This window comes from Dermochelys coriacea, chromosome 21 (assembly GCF_009764565.3).
Source record: "Dermochelys coriacea isolate rDerCor1 chromosome 21, rDerCor1.pri.v4, whole genome shotgun sequence".
In the NCBI taxonomy this organism is placed as follows: Eukaryota; Metazoa; Chordata; order Testudines; family Dermochelyidae; genus Dermochelys; species Dermochelys coriacea.
The window spans coordinates 1,255,419-1,283,133 of record NC_050088.1 but is presented as its reverse complement, the minus strand read 5'-3'; the positions used below and the strand labels follow the sequence as shown (position 1 = coordinate 1,283,133).

Below are 27,715 nucleotides of genomic sequence, written 5' to 3'. Positions count from 1 at the left end.
ACCATACATGCACCTACATAGATTGGAGCCCCTTCGTGCAACCATAATATAACCATTAAATATACAAGAGCAGCAACTGCATTCCTTTATTGCAAATCATTTCCCAGTTCAGCAGGGCTTGGAGGAGTTTGAATCTGAGCTAACACATCTCAGCCATAAGAGGACAGCTAAAGGCAGTATGCATTGTGAGGACAAATCTTACCTCTGTGGCAGCAGAGTCTGACTGGACAGAGAGCATTTCAATCTGTCTTTTAAAGAGTTCGATCACAGCGTCGTAGACCAACTCATACTGTTCCTAAATAGAAAACAGAAGAAACACAGGAGATGCAGGTATCCCTGTTACTCACATCCACTTCAGACAGCAGCCAGTTCATCTGAACCATGCAACATATTAGCTCTTACAGTGCTGGAAATTCCAGTCCTTGGATTAGGCGAATTCTCAGAAGGGGTTGTAGCTGCTGTTTTCAAATGATCAAGGTTTGAGTATGTGTGAATAGCAACTGAACAAACATGTTGTGTACTAAGCTTCCTCTTCAATACATTCCAGTTGAAGCCAGCTTCACTTACTGGACAGTAACTTGTTTCAGCATAGACAATCACAAGTACTAAGCTACATCGTCATGTACTCATTTGATTTCTCCTGATAAGCTTTTTTTGGGAGAGGGTTTTACAGAATACGAAGCAACATGCCTGCTGCACCCAGGGGCTTACCCTGCAGTGTAACAATACAAGTTTGGTTCTTGCAAACCCTGAAGAGAAGTTATGGGTCTGGTTTTATAGCAAGCATTTAGTGGCAATGACCTGCTTGGAGCTTTCTGAACATACCTTGGTTTGTACTATTGATGGCCTTTGTGTGCGCATTTCCTGGACCAGACTAAAAATACTGAAGTTCTCTGGAACAATCTTGTAAAAGAGAGATCATGAGAAATTAGAAATGGGCCTGAACCAAAACCACTCCCAAATGGTGATGCAGTTCAGACCTGGATCCAAACTTCAGCCCCATTGTTACAAAGAATCTTTACTGCTTGTGATTTCTTCTTTGAGGAGGGAAATGATTCATCAACACATATCCTGTCCCATCTTCTACTCATTAGGAGACATCCCTTTCTCTGACAACAGCATGAGAGACAAATACAAGTTCCTTGGGGTGCAAAGAGAAGCTGAATTTATGGCAACCTACCTCCGATGAAGTGAGCTGTAGCTCACAAAAGCTTATGCTCAAATAAATTTGTTAGTCTCTAAGGTACCACAAGTACTCCTTTTCTTTCTACTCTGAACTGTGATCTAAATGGATTTTAGTGTGACCATGATGCAGAAAATAGCCACTCCTAGGATCCTGTGTTGAGACTATTCATTCAGGAATTACTTCACTTTAAAAGCAATGAAGTAAAAAATACTCTAGTTTTAGAAACCTGAGTTTCTTACACTAAAGGACAGAGGATCAAAACTGCAGCCAGGCACAGGATTGCAGGCAAAAAGCCAGTTTAACGACTGATGTCAGATCAATGGTAAAGCACTGTGACCTGCAGTTCAGGTAGGAGGGTACCAACAGGAAAGAGGCTTTTATTGGCTCTATGTTTTAGGTTGTTTTAAGGCCTCAGGAGTGGTTCATATCAGCATGTGGAGAGAACACAAGTCTGTGAGGAACAGTAAACAATATGGAGGAGGAAGAGACAGGATGAAATTAGGACAACATGAAACAGGGCATGCAGTTTATTAAACTCATCTGACACTTAACTAATTAGCCTCTCACAGTTTGTATGGCAACTTCCAACTTATCTTTATATATATATATATTTCTTCTTACTATATGTTCCATTCTGTGCATCCGATGAAGTGGGCTGTAGCCCATGAAAACTTATGCTCTAATAAATTTGTTAGTCTCTAAGTTGCCACAAGTACTCCTGTTCTTTTTGCCTTCAAAGAGTTGGGCCAGCACAGATGCTGGAACTAGGGGTTCTGCTGACCCCCTGGCTTGAAGTAGTAATAGCAACCCAAATACATGGTTTCTGCACTCAGCACCCCCACTATAAAAATTGTTCCAGCACCACTGTGGGCCAGAGAGAGTTTATGAGAGAATTAGCATGTGAAATACACTCAAAGGCAGCAAGAGAATTTGCTATAATTGGGCATATGATTCAAAAAAGACTGAGCCAGACACAGGCACTTTGAGGAGCAGAAGAGCCCAGGGTAAAAAGCAAGCACTGGGTAGGCATGCAGGAACACAAAAAGACTGATCCCAGGCACTGCTGAAATACTCACCCCATCCTTCAGCAGCTTCCAGGTATAATCAATGGCACAAATAACTCCTGTTCTCCCACAACCAGCACTGAAATGAAAATCGGAGCTCTGAGATTTGAGGAGGAGCTTTGTCTTCACTTATTACTTGACATTCAGCTCTATTTCTTCTGTGTTTTTATTCATGGATCAATATTATTATTCTGCAACTTATACAAATCCAAGTCCACATTGCCTAAGCCCATGCACTGTATTTTCTGACCAAAGGCAGCCCAATTATATCATATCATATATATCCTATCAGTTCCATCCCTGAGCCAGCCTCCAATGATGCCTTAAGGAGGGAGCTGGCTGCTGACTGCAGTGCATTGCCCTATTCATTTCAGCCATGTTACTCTAGAATCAGCACCTCTAGTGCCTTACTGACTCCCACAGCACGCTGCAGAGCAATCACTTCCACACAGGATTGCAATCTCTCAAACCGATGTGGCAGCTATTCTGCCCTTGGCAACAAAAACGTAAAGTTGCCAGATTGTGAGAGAGCATTGGTCCATCAAAACCAGTACCTTCCCTGCATCCACCAGACAACACTGATTGATGAGCCGCAGGAGGATGAAAAATCCCACATTGCACTTGAACAAATTCCTTTCATAAACCCTATGTGATCAGCTGATGCATGGGGACTGATTATATTTTTCTTGGTATGTAACTACAAATATAATTGTACATACAAATTAGCCAGCTTTTTTTCAACATCCAACCATTCAGTTTGCTCAGATACAGCTTCTGGCTTTAGAACTTGCTGTCCTCAGACGGGAATTTGACCTAAGACTTTAAAAAGTGACAGGCTTTTTAACCCCCACCTAAACAGAAAGAATCTGTTCCATTCACTTGGGGCTAAATAACAGCATTTCCCTTGCCAGTAAAACCTCCTTACCTGCAGTGAATACAGATGGGGATGTTGTCATCTGCCTGGTAGCAGCGCATCTCCCAGATAAGCTTAAGGATGGGGTTGATGGAGGAGGGTACATCATGGTCTGGCCAGTTTTTATGATGGAACTGATAAATAGTGCGAATTACCTGTAAAAGAGAAGAAAGAGGAAGAACTAAGGCCAGGAATTCTGTTAGTTTTATGTGAGGAGAAAGCCCCATGTCTCAGATGTGCATGTCAGTACAGAGCCTACAAACAGGTGGCCATTCCAAGATCAAAAAGGCATGAAAAAAGTCAGTATGTGCTACACCCTCCACCAGTAGCCATTTACACTATATTTCTGACATATAACCCGTCTGTCACTCTGTAAACGTTCTCTTAGGCCTTTTTCATTTTACATAGCACTCTCTATATTGCCTGCTAATAGTTTCTAGAGAGGAAACAGTGAGGCAAAGGCCTGGTTTATGCTAGGAAATTAGATCTATATAACTGTCGCTCAGGGATGTGAAAAACCCACATCCCTGAGTGATGCAGTTAAACTGACCAAACCCCAGCATAGACAGCACTAGGTCAATAGTAGAATTCTCCCTTTGACCCAGCTCCTGGTTCTCAGGGAAGTGGAGTACCTATGCTGATGGAAGAAACCCTCTGAATAGGTACAGTAGAACTTCAGAGTTACGAACACCTTGGGAATGGACATTGTTTGTAACTCTGAAACGTTCGTAACTCTGAACAAAATGTTATGGTTAATCTTTAAAAAGTTTACAACTGAACATTGACGTAATGCAGCTTTGAAACTTTACTGAACAGAAGAAAAATGCTGCTTTCTTTTTTTTTTTTTAAAGTAGTTTATGTTTAACACAGTACTGTGCTGTATTTACTTTTTTTTGTTGCTGCTGCTGCCTGAGTGCACTTCCAGTTCCAAATGAGGTGTGTGGTGACTGGTCAGTTCGTAACTCTGATATCCGTGACTCTGAGGTTCCATTGTAGTGTTTTCACTGAAGTGGTACAGCTGTGCCGCTGCAGCATTTTAAAGTGTAGACTAGCCCTAGGTTTTTCTTACCCAGAGAATATCTCAGCTAAAAGAGCTGCAGAAATTCAGGTTTGACAACTTGGCTATTTTTAGTTTCTTTAGTGTATAATCACTATGGAATAAAAAAATAACACGCAGTGGAATACTGGCAGCTCCTTCAAAGCTTACTGGAGAAATTCTGTATCTCCTGCAGTCAACAACGGTACCGTTTGATTAGAATAAGCGCAGTAAAGCCAGTTAGATGCTCTTCCTGCCTGGCCATTTCCCTACTTACTTTGTTCAGTGTCACCTTTAGAGTCCGAATCACATATTCAGTTTTCTTTTCCTCCAATTCCTGCAGAAACAATACATTAGTCACTTTCTGCGGATACATGGCACTGGTTTCCATAAAGGGTGCCACAGATTGTGGAACACTTGTTAGGCAGGATGGAAAAGGCTGATGTACTTACACAAGTGATGGTGAAAGGACCACACTGGAGTGGGGAATTGCCCACCTCAACCCAGTACCGCTCACACTTTTTCTATTATAAAAAGCAGGAAGAGTCTGTAGTTATTTGTCTCTACAGCTGCCTGCCATGTCTCCTGCCTTGTCTTCCCCAATGGACAGTTACTTGTTTCGAAATGCCTGGCTTTTGATGCTGAGCTGACTCTTGTCTCCTTCTTCCTTGGGGCTCCCAATACACGGTTTCTCCAGAGAGACGGCACCATTTTCTGATGATTCAAGCACCTGCTTGGCTGCTGGAGCGAGCCACCAGCATCACAGTGTGTGATCTACAGGGACCTCTCTCTCTTGCAGAAGCTAATCTCACTCTCAGAACCAGTTTGGAGATGATTGAACAAAATCGTGTGTATTTGGGAGTCTCCAGAGATGAACTATTCACTGATTTCTAAATATGAACTAATTCTCTGTGAAACCCAATGGAAATGCACATTCTTCCTCCCCCTGGTGACACCAAGACACTGGCTCCATGCTCCGACACATTACTCACCTTCCCCATTTCAAACTCCATGCAAGCCATAACCACAATCTGTAAAAATAAAGTATATAAAAGCCTGAATGTCTCTTAATCAGGGGAGAAAGGCAGATTTGGGGGGAGGGATAGTTCAGTGGTTTGAGCATTGGCCTGCTAAACCCAGGGTTGGGAGTTCAATCCTTGAGGGGGCCATTTAGGGATCTGGGGCAAAAATTGGGGATTATGCCTGCTTTGAGCAGGGGGTTGGACTAGATGATCTCCTGAGGTCCCTTCCAACCCTGATATTCTATGATTCTATGATTTTAGATAGGATAGTTAAGTAGCGTTCAGGGATATTTATCAGTTGTGAAAAAAATTATTTTGAGCCACATATGGCTCTCTTACTCTGATGCTTCTCAGCTAGGCAAAATTTGGGCACTGTTCACAGCATGGGTGCCAGAGACCTTTCATCTCCAAAGCTCTCCCATGGAAGACTGTCATGGGACAATACTCATCCATCATGCTGTTTTTGATAAAGACCCTCATGAAAAATGCAGTGAGCATGGTGCACAACTCATGACCCTGAAACACTAACAGCACATACCCATTATCCAGCCAGTAACACAAATACACATGGACTTTATAGCAAAGCTGTAAAAATACATAACAGAAAGCACCGATCTGCACCTTACCAGGACTTCATATTCCCAAATCATCCTCCAGAAGTCAAGAACAGTGGTGGAGAGAGGACCCTGGGTAGCTATATAAGCCCTTGGCCCATATACCCCCTAAAATGAAATTCAGATTGCATATGAATATAATATTTGTATGGGCACTAAGCACCCAAAGAGACAGAACTAACTATAATTTAGAACTGTACTGCATTTATATGAAAAGACTAATGTACTTTAATGACTAGGACAACTGTAGTTCCTTCAGTTTTTTGTCTGGCTCTCTAAAAAGCTATGTGTTTTAGCCCTGCAGTATCACTAGTTGGACTGACAGTCCAGTCAACAGCTGACTAGCAGAATCTTCCCTTTTCTACTGATAGTGAGAGATGGGTTTGGAACAACCCTCGCCCCTCACTTCCAAACAGCATCCATTTTTTTCTATTTTATGGGGGAGCTTGGTGACAAATGTTCAAAATACTGATCTGAACCATGTTTTGCAGTTGGGCATATCCCTACTTGTTAATATCCTGGTCTGGCATCCTTTGTAATGGGCTGTACCCTGTATAAAGCGGTTAGGCAACATTCCTTGGCACAGATGGAGGGAAACATCTCTGCTTCAACCACAGCAAGGGGAGAGGCGTTTACAAACCAAACAAAGCTGTAGGGGTGGAGGAACAAGGTACTGACTTGCCCCCATCTCTTGCTGGCCACAGATGCCTCGAGTTCTACTGATGTAATTGGGTCTCAGCACTGATGTGGGTGCAGAGCTTCCTGTCTGAGCAGTGGTGTCAGAGGCCTTTGCTAGTGGCAGGCAGTGTAGAGTCACTCGCCATTGAACACATACACACAAAGGAATAATATAAAGCTGATGGGGACACAGGGCTCTGAGCTTGGAGCTGTGATGTGAAAATTACTCCCCTCCCCAAGATCATGCACTTCTCATATACCAAAGCCTGGCTTCCTGGACATTTTAAGGGGTGTTGGTATGGAGGGTTCTCAAAGGTCTCCTTAATTTCCTGCCAATTTCATCATCACCCCCAACATGGTGAGCCACCCCATAGCCAATGAGGACGGGACGGAGCTGGTACAGCTCTAGATGTATGTACTTATTCTATATCAGCCTGCCACTGTCTGCTCATTCCATGCAGCACTGCCATGGGAGCTGCCTTTTCACAGCTCAGTGTGACGCACTTGGAAGTATGTACTACAAACCAGGCAATACCTTGATGAAGTTGGCATTTATGTAATGAGAATCTTTATCTGATGTGATGAGGGAGAGCTCCACTCTGCTGTGATCAACTGCAGGGGAGAGAGAAAGGAGTAATTATTGTTTTTATTGTGTCACATTAGAGCCTAGAGGATCCAAGTTTTGTAGATTTTAAGGCAAAAGGGACCATTACGATCATCTAGTCTGACCTTCCGCCCAGCATAGGTAATAGAATTTCTTATTGTGATTCCTTCATCAAGCCCATATCTTGTAATTGAGCTAGAGCACATTTAAATCAAGGCCCATTGTAGTAGACGTTGTACAAGTACATAGTATGACAGTCTTTTGTGAAGAACTTGCATGTAATTAATGTGTCCCAGAAACATCTCTGTCTAAGCCTTGCTTATGTGGTTTCTCTGAAGTTGGATAGTATGTATATTATACAGCAGACTTTCATGTAACAACTTACCTGATAAATAAGAAAAAATATTTTCCCCTACTGAATAACCTACAAATCCCCACAACTATGTATATACATTAAAATATTAAAATGTGACATCTTAAATACGAGTCATGGCATTCAAAGCATATTAGGAGTTGGTCTGTGGAGGGTCACATGGATATATGCACAGGTATGTCTATCTGATAAGCATAGGAAAACATGTGCTTATGTATGCATGTCCTGATGTGTGCTGCATAGCCTACATTGATGTACGCATGCCCATACATGCTAGGCTTACATACTGATGTCTATATCCACGTATGTACTGGGCAGGGGAGGAGGGAGAAGCTAGTATAACAATAACTGGTAAGAAAGAAAGCCTAACTTGCAAATTTGGTATTTTCAACCTACAGGGTAAGATGTCCTTGTATCGATTTTTCTTGATGTTTTCTGGTTGCTCAGACGCTGCAGTTAGGTATATTCTGTCTGATCTGTATTTTGTTGATTGCCTTTTCAGCTTCTGTGGTAAAACAATGGAACAGATTAAAGCGAATGATGTACAGGCAGCACAGTGCTAGAGAGCATGTCTGACGGTCCCTAGGGGGCCAGACTCACCACCACAAAGCAAGGTCTGCACTATTAATTCTTTCCTGATTGGCCTCTCTCGAGGCACTTAGCACGAAGAGAGCAACAGTAGCCACTCGAGAACCATTTTGCAGCCAGGACTTCTTTGAAGACCAGAAAGTCTGCATGCTGAGCTGGGGATGCTAGAGGCTCTGACACAGGCTTTTGAAGTGCCTCTTTAGAAAGTTATACATTTATATGGAACACAAAACTTCTGCCGTACAAACTTATTTTCAGCATAGATGCCAAGCAGACAACAGACAATAGTGACATTAAGCTATCTCCAACAAATGACAAGCAATTCACTTTTCTCACACTGTAGCGAAGAACTGAAGCATCTTTGTCAAATAATCTCTGGTTTGTGGTACCACCTGAATTAGACTGAGCTGTGCAACAAGAGGAACTGAAGAAAAGCAATTGCAGGTACTGCTGAACGGGATTCTAAAAAAGCCAACACATGGCTCCAAGAGACCTCTAATAAGTCTCTCTTTGGTAGGGTAAGGCTGCAGCATTGTGGATTTTTTTCCCTGCTGCCAGAGAGGTTATATGGAGTCTTGCTGGTGCAGTCTAAAAGGATTTGTGATTCACTGGGCTGAGCCATTAGAAACACACCCTTTGCTTCACTACATACTGGCCTTTAAAAATACTAAGCATTTTATTATTACTGCCCCCATTTCTTAATGGTAACATCTGGCCCACTGTGCTCAGTGGTATGACAGGCAAGGAATTAATGTTGCTGAACCTCAAACCAGACAATGAGGGATGGTCCCAACACCTCTGTGCTTTGAAATCCTGAAATCTAGCGCTCACCTTCCTATTGCTCCTGGAGTTGTGTTATTGTGCAGATCTTTTGTTGCTCTGGAACGATTCTAGGAAATGAAGGCCTGTTCCATGCTGGCCTTAGTCCTGGCATTTCTGCCCCAGGCAGACCCTAGAGTCTAGTCTCTGGGGAGACTAATGCAGGGGTGCCTGTCAGAGGATTTGAGTGAGGAGCCTCCATCCTGTCTGACAGAGCTGATGCTTTCTTATGCCCTTATAGCCCATTTCATGGTAGCTCTGTGGTTACCTCTGGGATTTGAAGATGAAGAACAGCAAATAAAAAGCTTTGGGCTAAAAGTACAAGGTCACTCAGGCTAATGTTCCCCTTTAGAAGGAAAATGTCAGAAAATTCCTGCTTCAGCTACTGGGGCATGCTGGATGGGCAAGGGGGAGGCTGCACAGCTTTTCTTTGCATTTAATTACCAGCTGAGGCTGCTCTCCAACAGGATGTGGAAAGGGTGGCTAAACCAATCAGGCATTAGGGGAAAAACAAAACACATTGGTCTCATGACATTTGGACAAAAATAGCATTGTGGTCTGGTGCAGGAGCACTGAGAAGCTGCCATCCCCAAGGGAAAGATGCATTTGGAAGGTAGTTTTCTCCTAAAAACTAATAGGTTCGACTCATAGGTTTATAGGAGCAGAACTCTGCATTTGCCCTCTAGTTGAGGGATCACCCAGCAGTTTGCCAGAAACTCATGAGGCAACTAATTTGCATCAAACAACTGGATAGCAGCACACTTCCTATTTAATAAAGGAGGTGCAGCCCATGAGGACTACCAGTCCCAGCAAGCAGTGCTTTCATGATCCCACTTTCTCCGCTGTGTATTGTGCAAGGGAGAAGGTCAAGATCAGAGCAAGTATCCGCTTACAATTCTGTTACATTTTCAAAGTAAATGTAGTCCTTGCACACAGACCACTGCGAGTTTGGAGGAATTGAGCACACATTTAGGGATGGCATTAATAAAAGGAAACACTGAGTTTGGAACATTGTGAAATGTATAGAAAAAGAAACTAGAGAAAGTATTATTTACCCTTTCATACAATACAAAACCAGGGAGCACACAATTAAATTTAAAAAAAGGAAAATATTTTTCCACACAATGTACAACTAACCTGTGAAACTCATTGCCATGGGAAGTTGTGGTGGCCAAAAGTAGAATTGGGTTAAAAAAAGAACTAGGTAAGTTCATGGAGCATAGATCCATCAATGGGTATTACCCCAGATGGTTGGACATTACCCCGTGCTTGGGGAGACCCTAAACCTCTGACTGCCAGAAGCCAGGGGTGGATGACTCCATACCTGCCCTATTCTGTACACTCTCTCTGACGCTCTGTAAGGGCCACTGTTGGACCCAGGACACTGGCAAGATGGACCATGGTCTGACCCAGTATGGCAGCTCTACTTTAAGCCCCATTTACCTTTTAATCAATATGGACAGAATTAGTCATAGTACAAATAATTACTCAGAACTATTATTCAAACAGCTACTATTCATTATTAACTCTTTCCCCATCCCCAAATAAAAAAAAGTTGTTTACATGCCTGTTAACAGCAGTAAGAGTCCCAGCCAGTCATCCCAGGAGGCTGAAGTTCCCTGCTTACATGCAGGGGCCAGGGCAGATGCTGTGCAGACACCATGTTGTGCAAACATGGCACCAGCCTGCCTCAGGCCTGATGTGGAAGAAAAACCAGTTCTGTGGCACTTCTGCTGAGACTGCCAAGGAAGAGGCCAGTCATGGTGGTCATTTTAGTAGCACAGACACATGCCCACTAGGAAGTAGACTTAAACCCCAACTCATTTCACGGCACTGAACAGCCATCAGATGGTAAGAGCTTTCCATCACTACTAAACTGGGTTGGATTTGAAATCAGACTTGAAGGTGAAGCTTCTGTATCTCATGACCAATCTCCTGAGCCAACGAGTCAGCACCACTCACTCTCAATTGTTTCCCTCAAGCTGTGAAGCCCACTGGTTGCACAGGACTCTCAAGCAGAGCCCATCCACCCCATCCCAAGGATTTGGGAGCCTAACAGTTGAATACAGTAGAGTCCAAAGGTAGAAGAAAACACTCTGCCCAAGAAGTTTTCATTCACCGTGCTTCAATCAATCAACCATACACCTACAAGACCTGGGTTTCAAAGAGCTCTCCAGTAAGAAAAGGGGAAGGATTCCTTCTTAGCAGGTCCACCTGCTTGTGGAGATGTACAGGCCCTGTGGTGCCATGAGAAATTGCCATTGTGCTTTGACTTATGGCTGAGTGAAGCTAGCACAGAGCTGCAACGAGGCACAGGGAGGCAATGAGCTGGTGTGGAGGAGACTGGTTTCAAGGCCCACACTATAGACTTGTTATGGTCCTGTTTCCCTTTGGCCTGTTGTTCTGGACTCCCTGGGGTGAGTGACTTTGTAGTTTTTTCATACACACTTGTGGCTTTTATTTTGGTTGGATTTGGGGTGTCTTCTGACAAAGAAATCTGCAATGTGGGGTTTTGGAACAAGGACTATGGAAGGAGTTATAATTAATTTTATTTCCAGTTCTTTAGGGAGAAAATCCCACTCCTAACAGTTTAGTTCAAGGCAGCATTCAGAATGACAGTGTTTGCCCCCTTCACTCTTTCCTTAGGGTGCTCCATAGCAACTAGCCACATACACTTACAGCAGCCAGCAAACATAACTTCCCACTTTCTCCTCAAAACTCACCTTTCCCTACAGTCCCTCATAAATTCATCCATATAACCCTAGTATAAGTAAAACACCAGACCTCTGTATCTACACACAGTACGGGAGCCCTCATAGCCCCATCACCTTATTACGTATTGCTTCACCACAAACAACCATCTGGCTTTGTCAGATTCAATCCATGGGTGCCTAAGTTGACACATTTCATAGGGGCTTGATTTCCAGAAAGCGCGGCGCACTTGTCCTCTGACGACCAGTGAAGGCATCTTAAATTGTGCACCCAACATTACCGGACACTTTTGAGAATCTTGGCCTGTGTCTTTACTTGCTCTGAGCCTGATCCAAAGCCTCTTGAAGGTAACAGAACAACGCCCCTCAATTCGTCCACCTATGCTGCTATATGTTAAATTTTAAATGATAACATTACTACTAAGAGGGGTCTCAGTAACCTAGAGACCTGTAGCCTATTCCTTATGCCATCCAGCATCTCTCACAACACAACACAACACAACACAAAGGACATGCTGTGTGGAGGCTGCAGACAAGCCCTAACAAGAGAATAATTCTGTACATGGAAATTCAGAAGTTTTTAGACTAAATTAACTTTAGAGTCAACATTAACTTTAAAACATCTGATGAGTTAAGGAAATAGCTGTCACTTGTCATGTTGTTCTACAGTCAGAGGGAGACAGGAGCATTGTCATATATTTGGGTAGAATGAGTCAGTAACAGGGCTGCAGAAGTCACAGGACTCTTACATATCAGACCCACATTAAGAGGAACATAGGGGGAAGCCCAAGTGCAGGGGAAAAGCAGGATGTTCTCCCTGGATTCCAGATCTGTAACTCCCCTAAACCTGCTGCAGATTGCACCCAAGGCTGGATTTTGTGGGTTGCACCCCCTTTAGTGCTGCCCCCCACTTCCAGATAATGTTTTTAATGAAGGGGACTAGAGCCACTTGGCATTGAGGGATCAATACTTTAAGCCACAACTCCAAGCCAGGTTAGTTTCTAGTCTGCATCTTCTGTCACTACTGAGCTTGACATGAGGCAACTTGGCAGACCGATATCTGTGACATTGCAAATGCAAATAGCAAGGGATAAGCTTCTCAACGTGAGGCTGCCCAAATGGAACATCTGGGCACAAATCAAGTACTGCCATTGGCGCCAGCAGTTACACAATTTGCATGTGCAAACATCTGTTTGTACACAGTGGGTGTTTGCAGGGATAATGGACACAGGCTTATTTTTGTAGCTCATGCATGGCAAGCAGATTTGAAAGTTTGGCCCTTACCAGTTTTTTTTTTCCTAAGAGTCTTAATACACAGAACACCTGTCTCGACCATCCTGGGCTTTGGGAAAGGCCTTTCCCAGCACCAGAGAAAACACTTTCCTACCTACTATTTTTGGCAGATTGCAGGCAGTGCACAAGCTACACACCCACTTTCCCCAGAGACCAGCACATTCATCCTGGCCTGACGCCCCCGATAGCTCAGCCTCCCTCACACAATACAGCACGAGCTTTAGAAACTTGGGTGGGGAAAGTCAGCCACCGGTGACATTGCTTTTTTCCATGGAACAATTGGACTGTTACTGCAAGGTAGTCAGCACTCAGATTAATCACTGCTCTCTGACAGAGGTACCTGAGAACCAGAGATCGTCAGTGAGCAACTGACATTTTCCTAAGTCTTTGAAGTGACTCCTCTCTAGGAAGACATAGTGGGGGCTGGCTCATGTGGGTGCCACCTGAGCAGACTGGATTCTCACCAGCCACATTGGCTATGCACAACCCCCTTCCCTTCCCCTGGGAGGATGGAAGGAGACTCAGGTCACTAGTTATACAAATGCCTCCGGGATGCTGAAGGCTTGTGGCTGCGACAGCATCACCATCCTTTTGAGGTTTCCAAGTCTTGCTGAGCAGTAACAGTGGGGACTCTGTCCTAGAGCACCAGGGACTAACCCAAAGCGTGGGGTTAGTATGGAGGCCAATCTCCAGCTGGTATGTCCAAAAGCAACTAACTAGGTAAATCCCCAAATACGATTCCTGCAAATTCCTAGGACTGGGTCATTGTTAAACACGAGATTCAGGATTTACGTGACAATCCCTCCACACTGATGAGCCCACGCCCAGCTGACGAAGATTGGGGCCTTGAAAATAGGTGCATTAAACAGAACTATTACATTATGATTGGTGTGGAGAAAGTAAATAAGGAAGTGTTATTTACTTCTTCTCATAACACAAGAACTAGGGGTCACCAAATGAAATTAATAGGCAGCCAGTTTAAAACAAACAAAAGAAAGTATTTCTTCACACAATGCACAGACAACCTGTGGAACTCTGCCAGAGGATGTTGTGAAGGCCAAGACTATAACAGGGTTCAAATAAGAGCTAGATAAGTTCATGGAGGTTAGGTCCATCAATGGCTATTAGCCAGGATGGACAGGGATGCAAAACCATGCTCTGAAATGTCCCTAGCCTCTGTTTGCCAAAAGCTGGGAGCGGACAACAGGGGATGGATCACTTGATGATTACCTATTCTGTTCATTCCTTCGGAAGCACCTGGCTTTGGCCACTGTAAGAAGACAGGATCCTCGGCTAGATGGACCTTTTATCTGACCCAATATGGCCATTCTTATGTGATTCTGCAAGGAAGCCTTGAGCCCAACTCCCTAGCCAAATGTATCCCAAAGGGTCCTAAAATGTAGATTAGGACAAAGATGGTCTATAGCAGCTTTTGCTGCTGGTGACCTGAAGCAACAGGAAACTTTTATTCAAGGGGGGAGAGAGAAATGCCAAAAATATTACTTGCTGTGTTATTCTAGTCATGTTGGTTCCAGGACATGAGAGACAAGGTGAGTGAGGCAATATCTTTTATTGAACCAACTTCTGTTGGTGAAAGAGACAAACTTTTGAGTTCTGTGGAGCTGAAAGAGAGTTCTGTGAAACTCAAAAGCTCATTTTGGTTACCAACAGAAGTTGGTCCAATAAAAGATCAACAAATATTACAGCATATGCATTCATGTTGGATAAAATGCGCGTTTCCATGCAAACTGGTACAGCTCGAGACCTCAGAAGTTGCCAGTATGGACCGTAGTGATGCAGAGACCAGACGGACATCCTTCTTTAACACCTCCAGTTTATTACTTTTTTCCTCTTTCCTGCTCTAACCATGGCCCCAAATGCCAATATGAAATAGTGACTAGACCAGTCCCTGCAGGAATTTGTCAGGGAATTTCTCTGCAATCAGATCCCTTTTCTAGGTTTTCTTCGACATGGCAAAATGGGTTACTGGTGTGAACCATATTGAGTGGTCATCTGAGGTACCCATTGGGTATTTCAGTTCTGACCCACTTGAGTTCACACTTTTCTCTGAGATAGATGGCTGAAGGGAAAAGGCTTTTTCAAATATTTAGAGACATGACCCCCACTGGTGGTATTAGGAGTGGAGCAGCTAATCCCCCTGCAGCAAAAATTAAACTACATTCCTACAAGTACATTTGCAAATTAAGAAACAGGAAGCATTGAATCAGGTAATTGTTAAACACAGCTTCACTTACGATGGAAACTATTAAACTGTTCTTTTCTCTTTAACACTGTTTCTAGATCCATTTTTGTTCTAGACTTAGTAGAAAAACAACGTGTTACATGTAATCATTACATCCCAGTTCAGAATTTGTTTCAACAATTGAGAGTTTCCCCATAAAATTAGCTTAGACTCAGAAATGTGCCTGTAGGTGACTTACCAAAAACTCGTTTGCAAACTCCTCTCTGTTAAGTTTCCTGCTTTGGGCCCTGTCCAGGTTTTGCAGCAGAATCTCTCTTTGGTCCATGTTGCGTGACAGGGAGAGACTGGTCTGGCCAAGCAGAGGATGGACATGTCAAGTGCATATCATAATGGAAAGCACCAGCATGGAGAGCGCCTGCTGAAGGCTGTGGTTTACTGACTTCATTGCAAGTCTTAAAGGAAATTAGTGCGTAACAGCCCGTGTGGTCAAAAACAAAAAAACAAGATTCTTAACTCAGGGCCCTAGTGCCTCCTTTTCAGAGTGTGAACTACTGCGCTCATTTCTTTATGGAAAGAGGAAGCTGGGTGGTCTCACTAAGCTTACCTATGCAGTTTTCTTCAACATCAGACTTCATGATATCCGTCTCTGAAGTCAGCTCCACTCTATGATCAAAGAGCCATATAACGCAGATGGAATAAAGGGGAATTGCATTGGCTGTGTAAACCAGGGCAGTATTGGCCACATTCACCAGCATTATTTGTAGTTCTCAGTCTCACCGGAAATGTCCCTATGCTGATAAACAGCCGTCTAAGAGAAAGACTTGACAGTCCTTTCTCCAGGAGTGTACGTTCTGAAACACATTAGTCACACCGTAGGTCCAGACTCCTCCAGCAAATCCTGAAATGCTCAGAGGTCACTGCATTTTCAAATGGCCTGGGATGAACTCTGGAAAGCCACATCAGGATCAAGGATTTACATTAGAATGTAAAAGTTACACAGCTATCCAGAGGCCACTCACTATGAGGCTGCGCAGGTCCTGGAACGTAGGCTGTTTAACTGACAGTTCTCAGAGCTTCCATCCCAGAAAATGGATCTTTAGTCCACCATTTCATTAGGGATAGTCTGGCCGAAAACAGAAGCCTAACATCTCTCCTCCTATATTTGTAGCAAACTACTTATGGTTGGAAAGCCAGTAACTCCTGTTCCTCTTTGCAGTAGGAAAATGCTGCCCCCAACTGTTTGTTGGCTGGGACGTGTAAATTTTGGGCCCAATAAATGCTGTATCGCACATGATGTGTGACTGATCTGATTAGAACATGGAGAAGCAGAGCCAGTTTTGTCAAAGCTGGCTTCTTAGGCTGTTCGAGGCTCTTTGGCACAAGAAAACATTTGGCAGCATGACAACTTTGATTAGAGAGAGGGGCCCAGACCCACACTCAGTCTGGATTTCCAACATCCAGTGTTCAGCAATGCTCAAGAGCTCCTCAGGTCCCAGCTCCAGTTCAAATGCCAGAGCAAACAAACAAACCAACTAAATATTTATATGGCTCTCATCATTGTGTGTATCAGAATTCTGCTGCGCCCCTTACAGAGCTGCTGGAGTTCAGAGTAATTATATGCAGATATGCATGTTTCCAAAGAGCAAATCTGAGGCATTTTAATAGGATAATGTTTTACCCTTCTCTAGCAGCTTTCAGTTGAGGCTCTCAAAACACTTTACAGACATGAATTAAGCCTCCCAACTCCCCCTTAGAGTAGGTTTAATGTGAAGGATCCTGAATTTCTAAGGGGCTCATCAGACATTATTTGGTATGTGTCATCTTTACTTAATTCGGTTGGTAATCAAAGAGCTTTGCAGCAGGTGGTTTAGTGAGGTATTTGTGGGTGAGAGCACTATAAGTGACTACATAGAGGTTGATAACTCAGCCATAAGAAAATGCTCAGGATTCAATCTTGGACACAGAGTATTAGTCCAGGACTGTTTATTCCTACAAAGTGTGTTTTAATATTGCTTCAGATAAAGCTGTATAAGCAAATCTCCAAACCTTTGGAAAAAAAATTGTTTACACAAGATGAAAGAAGTCTGTGGGTCAAGTGAATGACTCCCCAGATACCCGAGTAAAACCCAGCAGTGATCTGTCATTGGCATGTCTTGGCTACACATTTTGTCCATAACTTCATTTTTTTTTTTTAAACGCTCAAAAGCAGGAAGTCTGTGTTTTGGTGGGCCATGGAGATAGCTTACTGGTTTATTCCTTCTGTAAGCCTGGATTCAGACACTGCAGAGTGGGATCAAATGGCAGAGAGGTCAGATGAAGTGAGGCCACCGAGGTCAACCTAGAATTGGATTAAAAATACTGGAAACATTACTTCAACCCCTATCATATTTTACCAATCCAAGAATCCAGCATTCTTGGTGAAAAATACCTGCCAAAATCAGTTTACAGAGCCGTTAGATTCTGCTCTCTCCAGTGGAAGGACACACGAACAATCAGATTGGATATTTCAATGAAAACAAAGGCACAGCAAAAATAGTAGCTGTAATAGCAAGTTGGCTTTTTAACAAAAGAATGTGAGTAGTCTAGAGAAGGGGTGATGCTGGGTTCTCCACCCTGTAGATAGCAGTGTCTGGACTACTTCAGTACACAGTGATACCACGTTGAGAAGCAGCATCTTTGAAAGACATTTGATGTTACCCTTGTAACAGAAAATTTACTCTGAGGACCAGGAAAAGCTTCCTAATAATGAGGTCTATAAGACTGTGGAAGATTCTCCCAAGGTAAGTAATGGACTGCCTCCTTACATGAGACATGTAAATTTGGACATAATACCAAAGAAGATACTGTAGGAACAACCCTGCATTGGCCTTTGGGGATGGATTGGATGTGATGTAACAAGGCTAACAGAGGTTTAACTGCCAAAATTCTGTGAACTGGTGATACTGTTCCAGAAGGGGTCATCTAATTTTCTGGAGTTAAGATTTCTCAAAGCCACATCAGAAGGCATGACTTACTGGTAACAGTCTCTTGTAAGTAGGCGGCAGCAAGAACAGTGAACTCACAAAGAGTTGCATTTAGGAGCTGGACATTTCCTGTACAGACTAATTTGCAACTGGTCTCAACTCAAGATGAGAACATGCTTTGTACTTTGGGTTTCTTTATGTACAGGTAAGAAAAATACTTCAACATAGCTAATTTCTAAAATGTGTTTTGAGAACCATGGCTCCCACATATACAGGTGTGTGTATATGTTATTTCAGTGTTGAACCATCACACATCTCATACAAACACCTGAACAGACAAGACTTTTCTGCTCTAGGTTGTTTTGCACTGAGGTAGCTTCATTGCTGCAAACACATGCCACACCAGTGCAAAGGGAGACTGTTTCAAATTGGGGTAAATTTCCCTGGTGCCGGTCACTTTTTACATAAGTGCAGGTAAATGGCTTAAAATGGGGCCATTCATTTCTTGATTTATACGTTTGCAGTATGATGTGAAATTTCACACAGGTTAAGTTTTAGGCCCTTTGAATTTTCTCTGTAGTTCATATTTGGTTTCTTTACATATATTTTTAATAGCATGTTTCTTAAATTTGTCTATTACAGTCTCATTTTTGTCAATGTGCATTTTAATAGCATTGTGAATCTACACAAACCTTGGCAGAAAGGTGAATCTTGAATAGTACAAGGGGGTAGTTTTATTCAAAGAAATGTTTAGGGTTAGGAGTAATTCCTTTCCTTTATTATATATAGCACTTAAAAATTGTATGTAGATTAGCATGTAAAACTCTCCCACTGAGGTACTTGCAGAGCCACGTATGAGAAACCATGGATTTATTCCCGAGATGGGTGGAGGACAGTATGTGGGGATTATGAGGGCTATTAACTGGAGAGATGGATTTGAAAGGGGAATCTCACCAGATAGCTGATAGATAACATGTTGTGCTTTGTTGCGCATCCTCAACAAAGCAACTGCTACTTTAAGAACAGCATCTTCATGAATGTTCCTAGATAGCTCTGAGAGTGTGCTGACCTGTTCTCTAGCCATGGCCCTTGCTCTTCTCCCAGCTGCTGGCTCCCCAAAACATCTGATAAAGAAATTTGGTGAGAAACATCAGAAGCCCCCGGTCAACATTTACCAAATTTCAGCAGTAAAAAAAATTTCACGGAGTTGACAGTTTTTGTGCCATCTGGGTACTTTCATGAAGAGCCTGCTGTTTGTGAAATAAACCACAGCCATGGAGGAGACACTTCTCTATCTAGGAGTACCTGAGAATTTATACATAAACAGTACATTGTGGATCGTGTAAAGCAGCTGCGCACGCACAACCTCAAAAGCCAGAAAGTGATAGTCATTTAATGGTCCATACCTTCTCCTACCCCCAAGCCAGAGCCCTCTGACTGCCAGCACACCCACCATACATCATAGATAACAATAACTCTTCTCTGACCTGCCAACATCCCCTGACTCAACCATGAACAAGTGTGGTTCCCCAGGCAGATATTATGGGTGAGAGGATCCGTTCCGTTTGCAGTGATGAGAAATTGTTGCAGGGGATACCAGCATGGTTGGCAGTGTTAAGGCCCCACTGTGTTGTGGTGCATGCTGTTTGTGTTAGAGCTGATGTACACATCTCTGGCCAGAGTAGCAGAGTGTGTAATGTTACCGGACAGCTTTTAATTTCTTTGTTTTTGAGTTGGGTGTGTTAGGTATGTTACATGTGCAGCTACCTTAACTGATACACAACATAGTGTGCTTTATTTATGATCTTCCATATTGTCATATCCAAACTGAGCACTTGCAGCTTCAATAGAAGTCAAGGGAACTGTGGATACTTAATAACTTTGAAAAAAAGGGACACCGAATTTAAAACATACAAAAAATATTTTTCAGAGCTGTAAAATACACAGAACTTAAAAGCATAATCTAGATTGCAAAGACCTCTCTGCGGAAATGGGTCTTTGCATGGTCCAGACTAAGAATTCACTATCTGACACTTCTATTACAGACTCTGTGGAGAAAGTACAATAAAGAAGTGTTATTTACTCCTCCTAACACAAGAACTAGGGGGTCACCAAATGAAATTAATAGGTAGCAGGTTTAAAATAAACAAAAGGAAGAATTTCTTCACACAAGGCACAGTCAACCTGTGGAACTCTTTGCCAGATGATGTTGTGAAGGCCAAGACTATAACAGGGTTCAAAAAAGAGCTAGGTAAGTTCATGGAGGATAGGTCCATCAATGGCTATTAGCCAGGATGGGCAGGGATGGTGTCCTTATCCTCTGTTTGCCAGAAACTAGGAATGGGTGACAGAGGATGGATCACTTGATTACCTGTTCTGTTCATTCCCTCTGGGGGAACCTGGCATTGGCCACTGTTGGAAAACAGGATACTGGGCTAGACAGACCTTTGTTCTGACCGAGTACGGCCGTTCTTAAGTTCTTATGACTTAAACACACAGCAAAGACAAACAGTCAGTTTCCTGTAATTTGACCATTTCCTGTGTGAACAAGTGTCAAAGTGAGAACGTGTCATCTTAGCACTCTGGCATCTTTATTCACAAGAACAAAATAAGTTACCTTACAAAATATATTTTAAATTAAATACAAAAAAGCTACATCAAAAACTATGTCCAAGGTCCAAAGACAAGCACTAAGGAAATGCCAAGGGTAGGGTTGCCTGTGCAACATTGACTCTCCCCATTATTTCTCCCCTGCCTCATTCAGTGCAGAGGTTGGATGAAGCTCAGTGAATTAGGCACCACACATTTGGTAGGGGGGCAAGAGAGAGGAGGAGGAGGGTTCTTCTATTGAGCCACCCTGTTAGTTGGTGTTAGATACCTGCCTAAAGCTGCCAATTACTGCTGATTTGTTATTGCAGCTGTGATTTCTGAACACCACCTCAAACATACACGAGGAAAGTCTGACTCTTTGGTATGATCTCTAAACAGCAGCCATGGCTGGGGAGAAATCTGTGTTATTTACTTTGTTACTAAAACCAAACCACAGGGAGAGAATTGTCTGCACTTCATACAGTGCGTTTACTCTTTTCAGAGCTGCACTCAGATGCTGTCAATATTCTGCAGCAATCTCCCTCTACACCGCTTTTATGGAAGAGTCCTACAGAATGAGATCATTATGCTACATGTTTATTTTAAACAAAAACCACTTTATAGATTTGTATACACAGATTTAATTCTCTGTTAAATCCTATAGGATGGACAGAGAATTATATCCCTGCTATAGAAATCTAAAAATTGAACTCATTCCATTGGCCTTTTCCACAATGGGCAGCTGCAGCTGAGGGGTGGAATTTAGGTCCACTAACATCAAAGGGAGATGCACAGGTATGAGTAAGGACAAAGCCTGACCCAAAGTTTCGTAAAGCATAACTGGAAGCAAGAGAGACCGAGAGAGCAATTGCACACATGCCTGAAATGGAACAAGCTCACTTTCTGAAACTGTGTGGAGATGTTGTGAGGAAAACAAAGCTTCTCTTGCAGTTTGGTGTACACCATCCCTCTCGTCAGATGGGGAAAAGGCAGCTATGGAAGGAATGAGCACTACAATAACCTGCTCCTATGACAGAGGGAGATACATGTTTAACAGAAAGTACTGGTGCCATGGAGGATCCAGGTCATCTTGTGATATTTTAAGTGACACAGAGAATTTTGTTAAGAGTGAATATAAAGGAAGATTGTTGCTCTTGGATAACAAAAGAGGAGACTTTTTGGTCATGATGCACCAGCTGGTAGAAGATTCAGGAATGTATTGGGGTGGAATACAAAGGCCATATACAGATATAATGACTGCAGTGAAACTCACTGTAACTGAAGGTAAAGATTCTTTAAACATTGTAATGTCTCATGAGATTCACTAGTTTTATAACTTGACTGAAAAAAATGGGATACCTGTAGTGATTTAGTTAGTTGTATTTGATGTTAAATGGGAATGAACAATACTGCAGTTGTAAAACCAGAAAAGTGAAAATATTAATGAAAGCACAGCCAGAATGACACCAAAACAAGAACAGAGCTGCTCTGTGTGGCTCAACACCTCAGTAGCAAGAGTTATTCTGCAGTTATACAGAAACATTGTTTGTATTCCAGTGGTATCTAGGATATCCAATTGAGATCAGAGCCCCCTTGTGCTATGCACTGTACAAATACACAGGAAGAGACAATCCCTGCCCTGAAGAATTTACAATCTAAACAGACAATACAGAGTAAAAGGGGGTACTGTTATCCCACCCCCTTTTACAGTTATAGAACCAAAACACAGAGAGCACAGGCTTGTCTACATGGTGCGACAATGTGCGAGGTGTGAATTGTAATGCTCCTTATTGTGCATTCACATAGTACTAGGACTACATGAATACACACTAGAGAACTTTTAGTGTGCACCAGCAGGGTCTACTTGGGCCAGTTAGTGCCCTTTAGAATTCAAACCCCTGTAGTGTGCTTTGCCATACCGTATAGACAAGACCTACGTGACTTGCCCCAGGTCCCATGAAGTCTAGGTGGAGCCAGGAACTAAACCCAGATGTCCTGAATTCCAGTCCAGGGCCTTAACCACTAGGCTAACCAACCTCTTTTCTTAAGTGATGAGAGGAAGAGCTGAAGTTTAAAAATACATGGTATCCTCTTCAATCACAGAATTCATGATGTAGTAGCAGCTTCACTGTATCTTAACAGATGATTCCTGATCCAGAAGGATATCAAGTAATAGACCTCGAGGATAAATTCTTTCCCATATCTAGTGATCATTTCAACCTTAACCATATCACAATCCTAATTTTATGCAGTCTGGCTGTAGCAGTGTTAGTCCCAGGATATTAGTGAGACAAGGTGGGTGAGGTAATATCTTTTATTGGACTAACTTCTGTTGGTGAGAGATAAGCTTTCAAACCACACAGAGCTCTTCAGGCCTGAAGAGGAGCTCTGTGTGACTGGAAAGTTTGTCTCTCACAAGCAGAAGTTGGTCCAATAAAAGATATTACCTCACCCACTTTGTCTCGCTAATCCTCATTTTATTCAGTTTTAGATAAATACGTATGCCAAAACTGGCACACATTTGTCCAGAGATTAAACTCAGTCTGGTGTGGTGATGAAAGCATATGGAGGCTTTTGTACTGTGAACTTACTGATCAAGGATCAATAGTATGTAAATGCCTCTGCCTTTCCCACTCTTTCTAAACTCAGCAGTGAAGCCATGCAACCTCTTGAGACTAATCCTTGGAAAGAGCGTAGAACTAGACAGGGATATCTACAGCAAAGTCTGATTGGGTAATCCAAACAGTGCTTCACACCCTTCTGTGTATTGCATCTCACCAGAACAACTATTTGGTTCCATTTCAGAGCCTCTCTCCACACCCCTTATTACTCTCACCAGCCACCCCAGTGAATCCTGCCTGGGGAGATCAATGACTGTCAGATGTCACTCAGCCACAGGCTCTAATGTCTACTACACATGGTACAGAAAGAGCTTTCCGACCAACATCATCACAGTGCACAGCAGCGATCTGGTGCTTCGCTGTGGAGACCTCCTGGAGAGTCAGAGCTATTATTGCCAAGCTGCAACTCGCAGAACGAACAAATCCACCCAGGTGTTGAGAGTAGAGGTGCTGACCCCAGCAAAAGAGAACTGCACGTACCAGTTACAATTAACAGGTAGTGTTTTTATTTCAGTGTTAGCTTCATGGACTAATTAATAAATAACAGGCAAAAAAAAATCTGTAAAATACACGTTGAACTCCTCTCACACTAAGTTATGCCTACTAAATATGGACCCCCCCAAAGCAGAAAGGAATCAAGCTACAAATACAGCAGTATCGTCTCCCCATTTTTAGATTGCCTATTGTACTCATTCTTAGATGCCTAGTACATGTGCAAACAATACCGGCACATCTGCGGCATGGGGAACAGAATGTCAGACATTTTGCTCCCACAAATATCACATCTTTACCCCTTGAATTAAAGGAGAATGCTCCTTAGCTGTAACAAACAGAAGGTTTAATTTTCTTAAGTAAATAGAGAACTGTTCAATGTAATGTACATTATTTTCTTTGCCCTTCTTGTAGTTTATGGGGAGAATATGAAATGTTGAACGCCAAGGGGATATGCATTGGATTCTACACAAGCAATTGTATATTTTTATTACAGATGGTGAATCATACAACTGTATAAGAACAACCCCAGTGTTCACAGCTGAGATGCCTTCAACACCCTTCACAGGCTATACAGCACCTTGCTCCAACTCCTCTAGTCATTCTGGTATAGAAGAGTAGGTACCAGCCATCACAACTGTGGGTTCCTACTGATAAGATAGGGTTTCTCTCAAAAATCCTAGTGGAAATTTCTGTCTAAAGACATTTAAAACTGTAGCTAACATAGTGAGAATATTTGTGCCTAGGTACCATGGCCATTGACACACTGGGGATATTGGAAAGAGACATGATAGAAAGAAAATCAGTATAGAAGAGATTTAATAGGGAATTAAATTGCCAACTTGATCCAAATGTCAGAGAGGACAAGAGCTTGACAAGACTTAAAAAAGGATAAAGCACGTATATGGACGTTGAGAATTCAGTTACAGAAGGAAGGACTGTAATAAAATTATAAAGAGGATCATATTCTTCAGGGCACAGGCTGATCACTGAACTGCCCAGGGTTAAGGAAAGACTTCCAAGTGGGCAGGATATTCCATAATTGTCTCACTGGGTTTCCTGAACTTTCCTGTAAGATATCTGTTACTTGCCTCAGCTGGTGCTAGGATACCCGACTAGATGGACCATTGTTCTGATCCACTATGGAGATCCCCATGTTTCTATTTAGAAATAAGGGCAACAAATAGGACAACAGAAGTCAGCACCACTGTTTGAAAACAAATGGTAACAATGTGAATTGTGCTCCTAAATTCTGTAGGCATTTTTGAAAAAAAAAATCTCCTCCAGTCGAATTTGTGCTTGTTGTATTAAATGTTTCTTAAAAGCATCTTTTACCTGCAGATCCAGTATTTCCACAGTGGCTACTCAAAATGATTTATTGTCCTCTTTTGCTTTAGTAGTTGGATCCCAGTTCCATGGGCTATTCTGCACTGGTTGTTCCTGGTTATTCTAGTAGTATCTTTAATCATCATTCAGAGCAACAGGACATAGAAAAGTGGTGAGTTTCTTTTAACTGTAAAGACAATTTTCATTCAGTTCTATAGCACAATTAACAGTGTTACAATTCTCTACCAAACAGAAGCAAAGAATGCTTGTGTGTAGAATTCTATATAAAAGCTAGGTATTAAAATATTATTCATGTGCATTTTACAAATATATGCTCAAATGTGACTTGAGAGACTAGGCAGGTTTTTTTTTTTTTTTATTTGCTGGAAATATTTTATATTTATAAAGACAATTTCCATTTCTAGTGAATCTTTTTAAACCTATCATCAAGAAAAAAAAAAAAGCTTATTTACTAAACAGAAGCAGTTTCCTGCTTCTGCATTGCTGGAAGCTAGCAGCTCTCTCTAGAACACTGCTTCTGTGTATTGCCAGTAGTGTGCGCTCTGATATACTTACTCCCAAGCAGTAAATCTTTGATCCCCAGGTCTTAACATATGGTATACTAATTTTCTGAAGTTTTTTAAGTGTAAAATTTAATTGCTTTACATTTCTGTTCATATCAATGGAACTGTTTTCTCATGTGGTTTTGGCACGAGGTTTAAAAAACAAAACCAAATACCAAAATATACCAACAGAAGTTGAGCCCTAAGACTAATACTGTAGTGAGTTGCAGCTCTTTGCTACAAACCCTGATACTTTTCTCTTGTGATACATCATGGTCATGACACCTTACCAATTGTTTCCTCTTCATTTATATACCATAAGCCTGGAGATATTTGATTAAAATATGGATATTTTGAATTATAAAAAAAACTACCAGTAAAATCGTATTAACAAAAATCAAAAGTACCCACGGATTATAAATTTGTCCCAAATCCTTGACAAATGAGAATGTCATGCTTCTTTAAGAGTGAGCTGCCTGCTTGTAGCTTGACCCAACCATACCCTTATTCACTAAAAAAGATGCCCATTCAAGAAATATTTAAAAGGCCCAAATTATTCATGGATCATGAGTATAAGTCAAATCTGGAACCTGCATGGGAATCTAGGAGAATTTTGTACTATGGAAAAATAATTTAACTCCTAATGTGTCAGGATGATGCATCTATAATTATCCTGCTGATCTTCTGTATACAAGGGCAGGTAGCTATGCAGCATCGAGACTACCTGACCACCTGCTGGGTTTTATACAGGGCTGCTCTGAGTGAGTTTGAGTGCAGGGCTCAAACACAGTCAGAAAACACATTACAATAAAAATATCCTTTGGTTTTAGATTAAAACAAACTGAAATATTTTGTTTTTAAGACTTCATTTCCAGAATCTTTGAGTGCCCCCCTCCATCATCCCACCAAGAGAAGGTCAGAGACTCGCATGGTCTTTGGTGAAGTCTAATTTCCAGGCCATCATCACCAGCAATGCGATATTGCCTACCCCCGGGGCACAGGAGGGTGCAGTCATCTGGACCTGTTATCAGTAGAACATCTGGACACCTCCAGCACACTGGGTCACCCAAGAGACCACACTTCTCTGTACACCATTCAGCATACAGGAAGCAATGTCTTGATAAACTCTGAATACACAGACTGTTCTAGCAACAAAGACAATATGCAAAATCCAAAGTTTCCAGTCACATTTATAACTCTCTCTTTTGCATGTAAGCTGCACTCTATGCTCTAAAAATGCTTTTGACAGATGCTGTGCACACAGAACGGGTTCAGTTAGCTTGTGCACTCATCACATTAATCTGAAACCTATATAAGGTTCCTAGACAGAGAATGCCTGGGTGTATATTTGGGGTCAACCCTTCCCAGCCAGGCTTCCCCAGATCTAGGCGAGAGTACCTAGTCCTGCCCCACCAGACTTACTGCTAGGAGACAGGGTCAAGGGTCTCCAACTCCATTAGCCTTTTAAAAAAAATCTACTATGCCAAACTGCTCCACCTTACGCAACTTCCTAGTGAAACTTCTCCAGCTGATAAGACCCAAACACCCAGAGAGAGTCAGCAGTGGCAGAAAGGAGAAGACTTCATACTGGGAACCAGATATGAGAGGAGCAAAACCCCCTAAACTTCCTAGACATGCAAAAGATTCTGTACCAATAGTGAAAATCTCAGATTGAGTGTCCCTGGCCAGCCAGCCAGCAAAGCAAAGCCAAGCCTTTGGGGGATTTCAGGGTTAGTTACAGATTAGCAAGCAAAAAAAAAAAAAAAAGCAAAATGGCAGAGTTATTGGATTTTTGGTCACAAATCCAGTTCGGAGTACTTCTGCAGAACTCTTGCATGGTTTTCTGAGCGCCAACTGATCTCTCTATCCCCCAAAAGAGACATTTCTGTCAAATTTAAATTTTGTAAAAGCAATCCTTCATGTAACTGTAGAGCAACAGAAATGTGTGAAAATTCTAAGAGAAAACCACCATTTTAAAACAATCATTGACCTGCAGAGTTTGAAACCCAAACATGGTCACACTAAGCCCCCTGGCCTGGAAACTAACTAACTATGCC

General features: G+C 42.3%; 2 protein-coding genes across 9 annotated transcripts in view; one reads left to right on the top strand and one right to left on the bottom strand.

Moving 5' to 3' along the window:
- PTPN22 (protein tyrosine phosphatase non-receptor type 22) overlaps positions 1 to 16,332 on the bottom strand; it is a 30,840-nt gene extending 14,508 nt beyond the window's left edge. Inside the window, exons 1-11 of one of the 6 annotated variants that reach the window (XM_043500318.1) lie at positions 15,343 to 16,332; positions 7,887 to 7,995; positions 7,049 to 7,125; positions 5,848 to 5,943; positions 5,192 to 5,230; positions 4,652 to 4,723; positions 4,477 to 4,536; positions 3,176 to 3,318; positions 2,263 to 2,329; positions 826 to 903; positions 203 to 295 (exon numbers count right to left, since the gene is read on the bottom strand). In XM_043500318.1, the coding sequence (XP_043356253.1) occupies positions 203 to 295; positions 826 to 903; positions 2,263 to 2,329; positions 3,176 to 3,318; positions 4,477 to 4,536; positions 4,652 to 4,723; positions 5,192 to 5,230; positions 5,848 to 5,943; positions 7,049 to 7,125; positions 7,887 to 7,995; positions 15,343 to 15,429 (921 nt within the window). In that variant the 5' untranslated portion in view covers positions 15,430 to 16,332. Of the gene's footprint in view, positions 1 to 202; positions 296 to 825; positions 904 to 2,262; positions 2,330 to 3,175; positions 3,319 to 4,476; positions 4,537 to 4,651; positions 4,724 to 5,191; positions 5,290 to 5,477; positions 5,944 to 7,048; positions 7,126 to 7,886; positions 7,996 to 15,342 lie in introns of those variants that run through there. The other 5 variants (XM_043500319.1, XM_038380064.2, XM_043500320.1 and 2 more) reach the window with 5 other exon arrangements.
- LOC119846418 overlaps positions 1 to 27,407 on the top strand; it is a 45,559-nt gene extending 18,152 nt beyond the window's left edge. For 2 of the 3 annotated variants that reach the window (XM_043500326.1, XM_043500327.1), the window contains exons 3-7: positions 21,608 to 21,940; positions 23,462 to 23,773; positions 24,266 to 24,386; positions 25,167 to 25,267; positions 26,521 to 27,407. In XM_043500326.1, the coding sequence (XP_043356261.1) occupies positions 21,652 to 21,940; positions 23,462 to 23,773; positions 24,266 to 24,386; positions 25,167 to 25,260 (816 nt within the window). In that variant the 5' untranslated portion in view covers positions 21,608 to 21,651 and the 3' untranslated portion in view covers positions 25,261 to 25,267; positions 26,521 to 27,407. Of the gene's footprint in view, positions 1 to 8,528; positions 11,315 to 21,607; positions 21,941 to 23,461; positions 23,774 to 24,265; positions 24,387 to 25,166; positions 25,268 to 26,520 lie in introns of those variants that run through there. The other variant, XM_038380080.2, reaches the window with a different exon arrangement.
- The last annotated feature ends 308 nt before the right edge of the window (positions 27,408 to 27,715 follow it).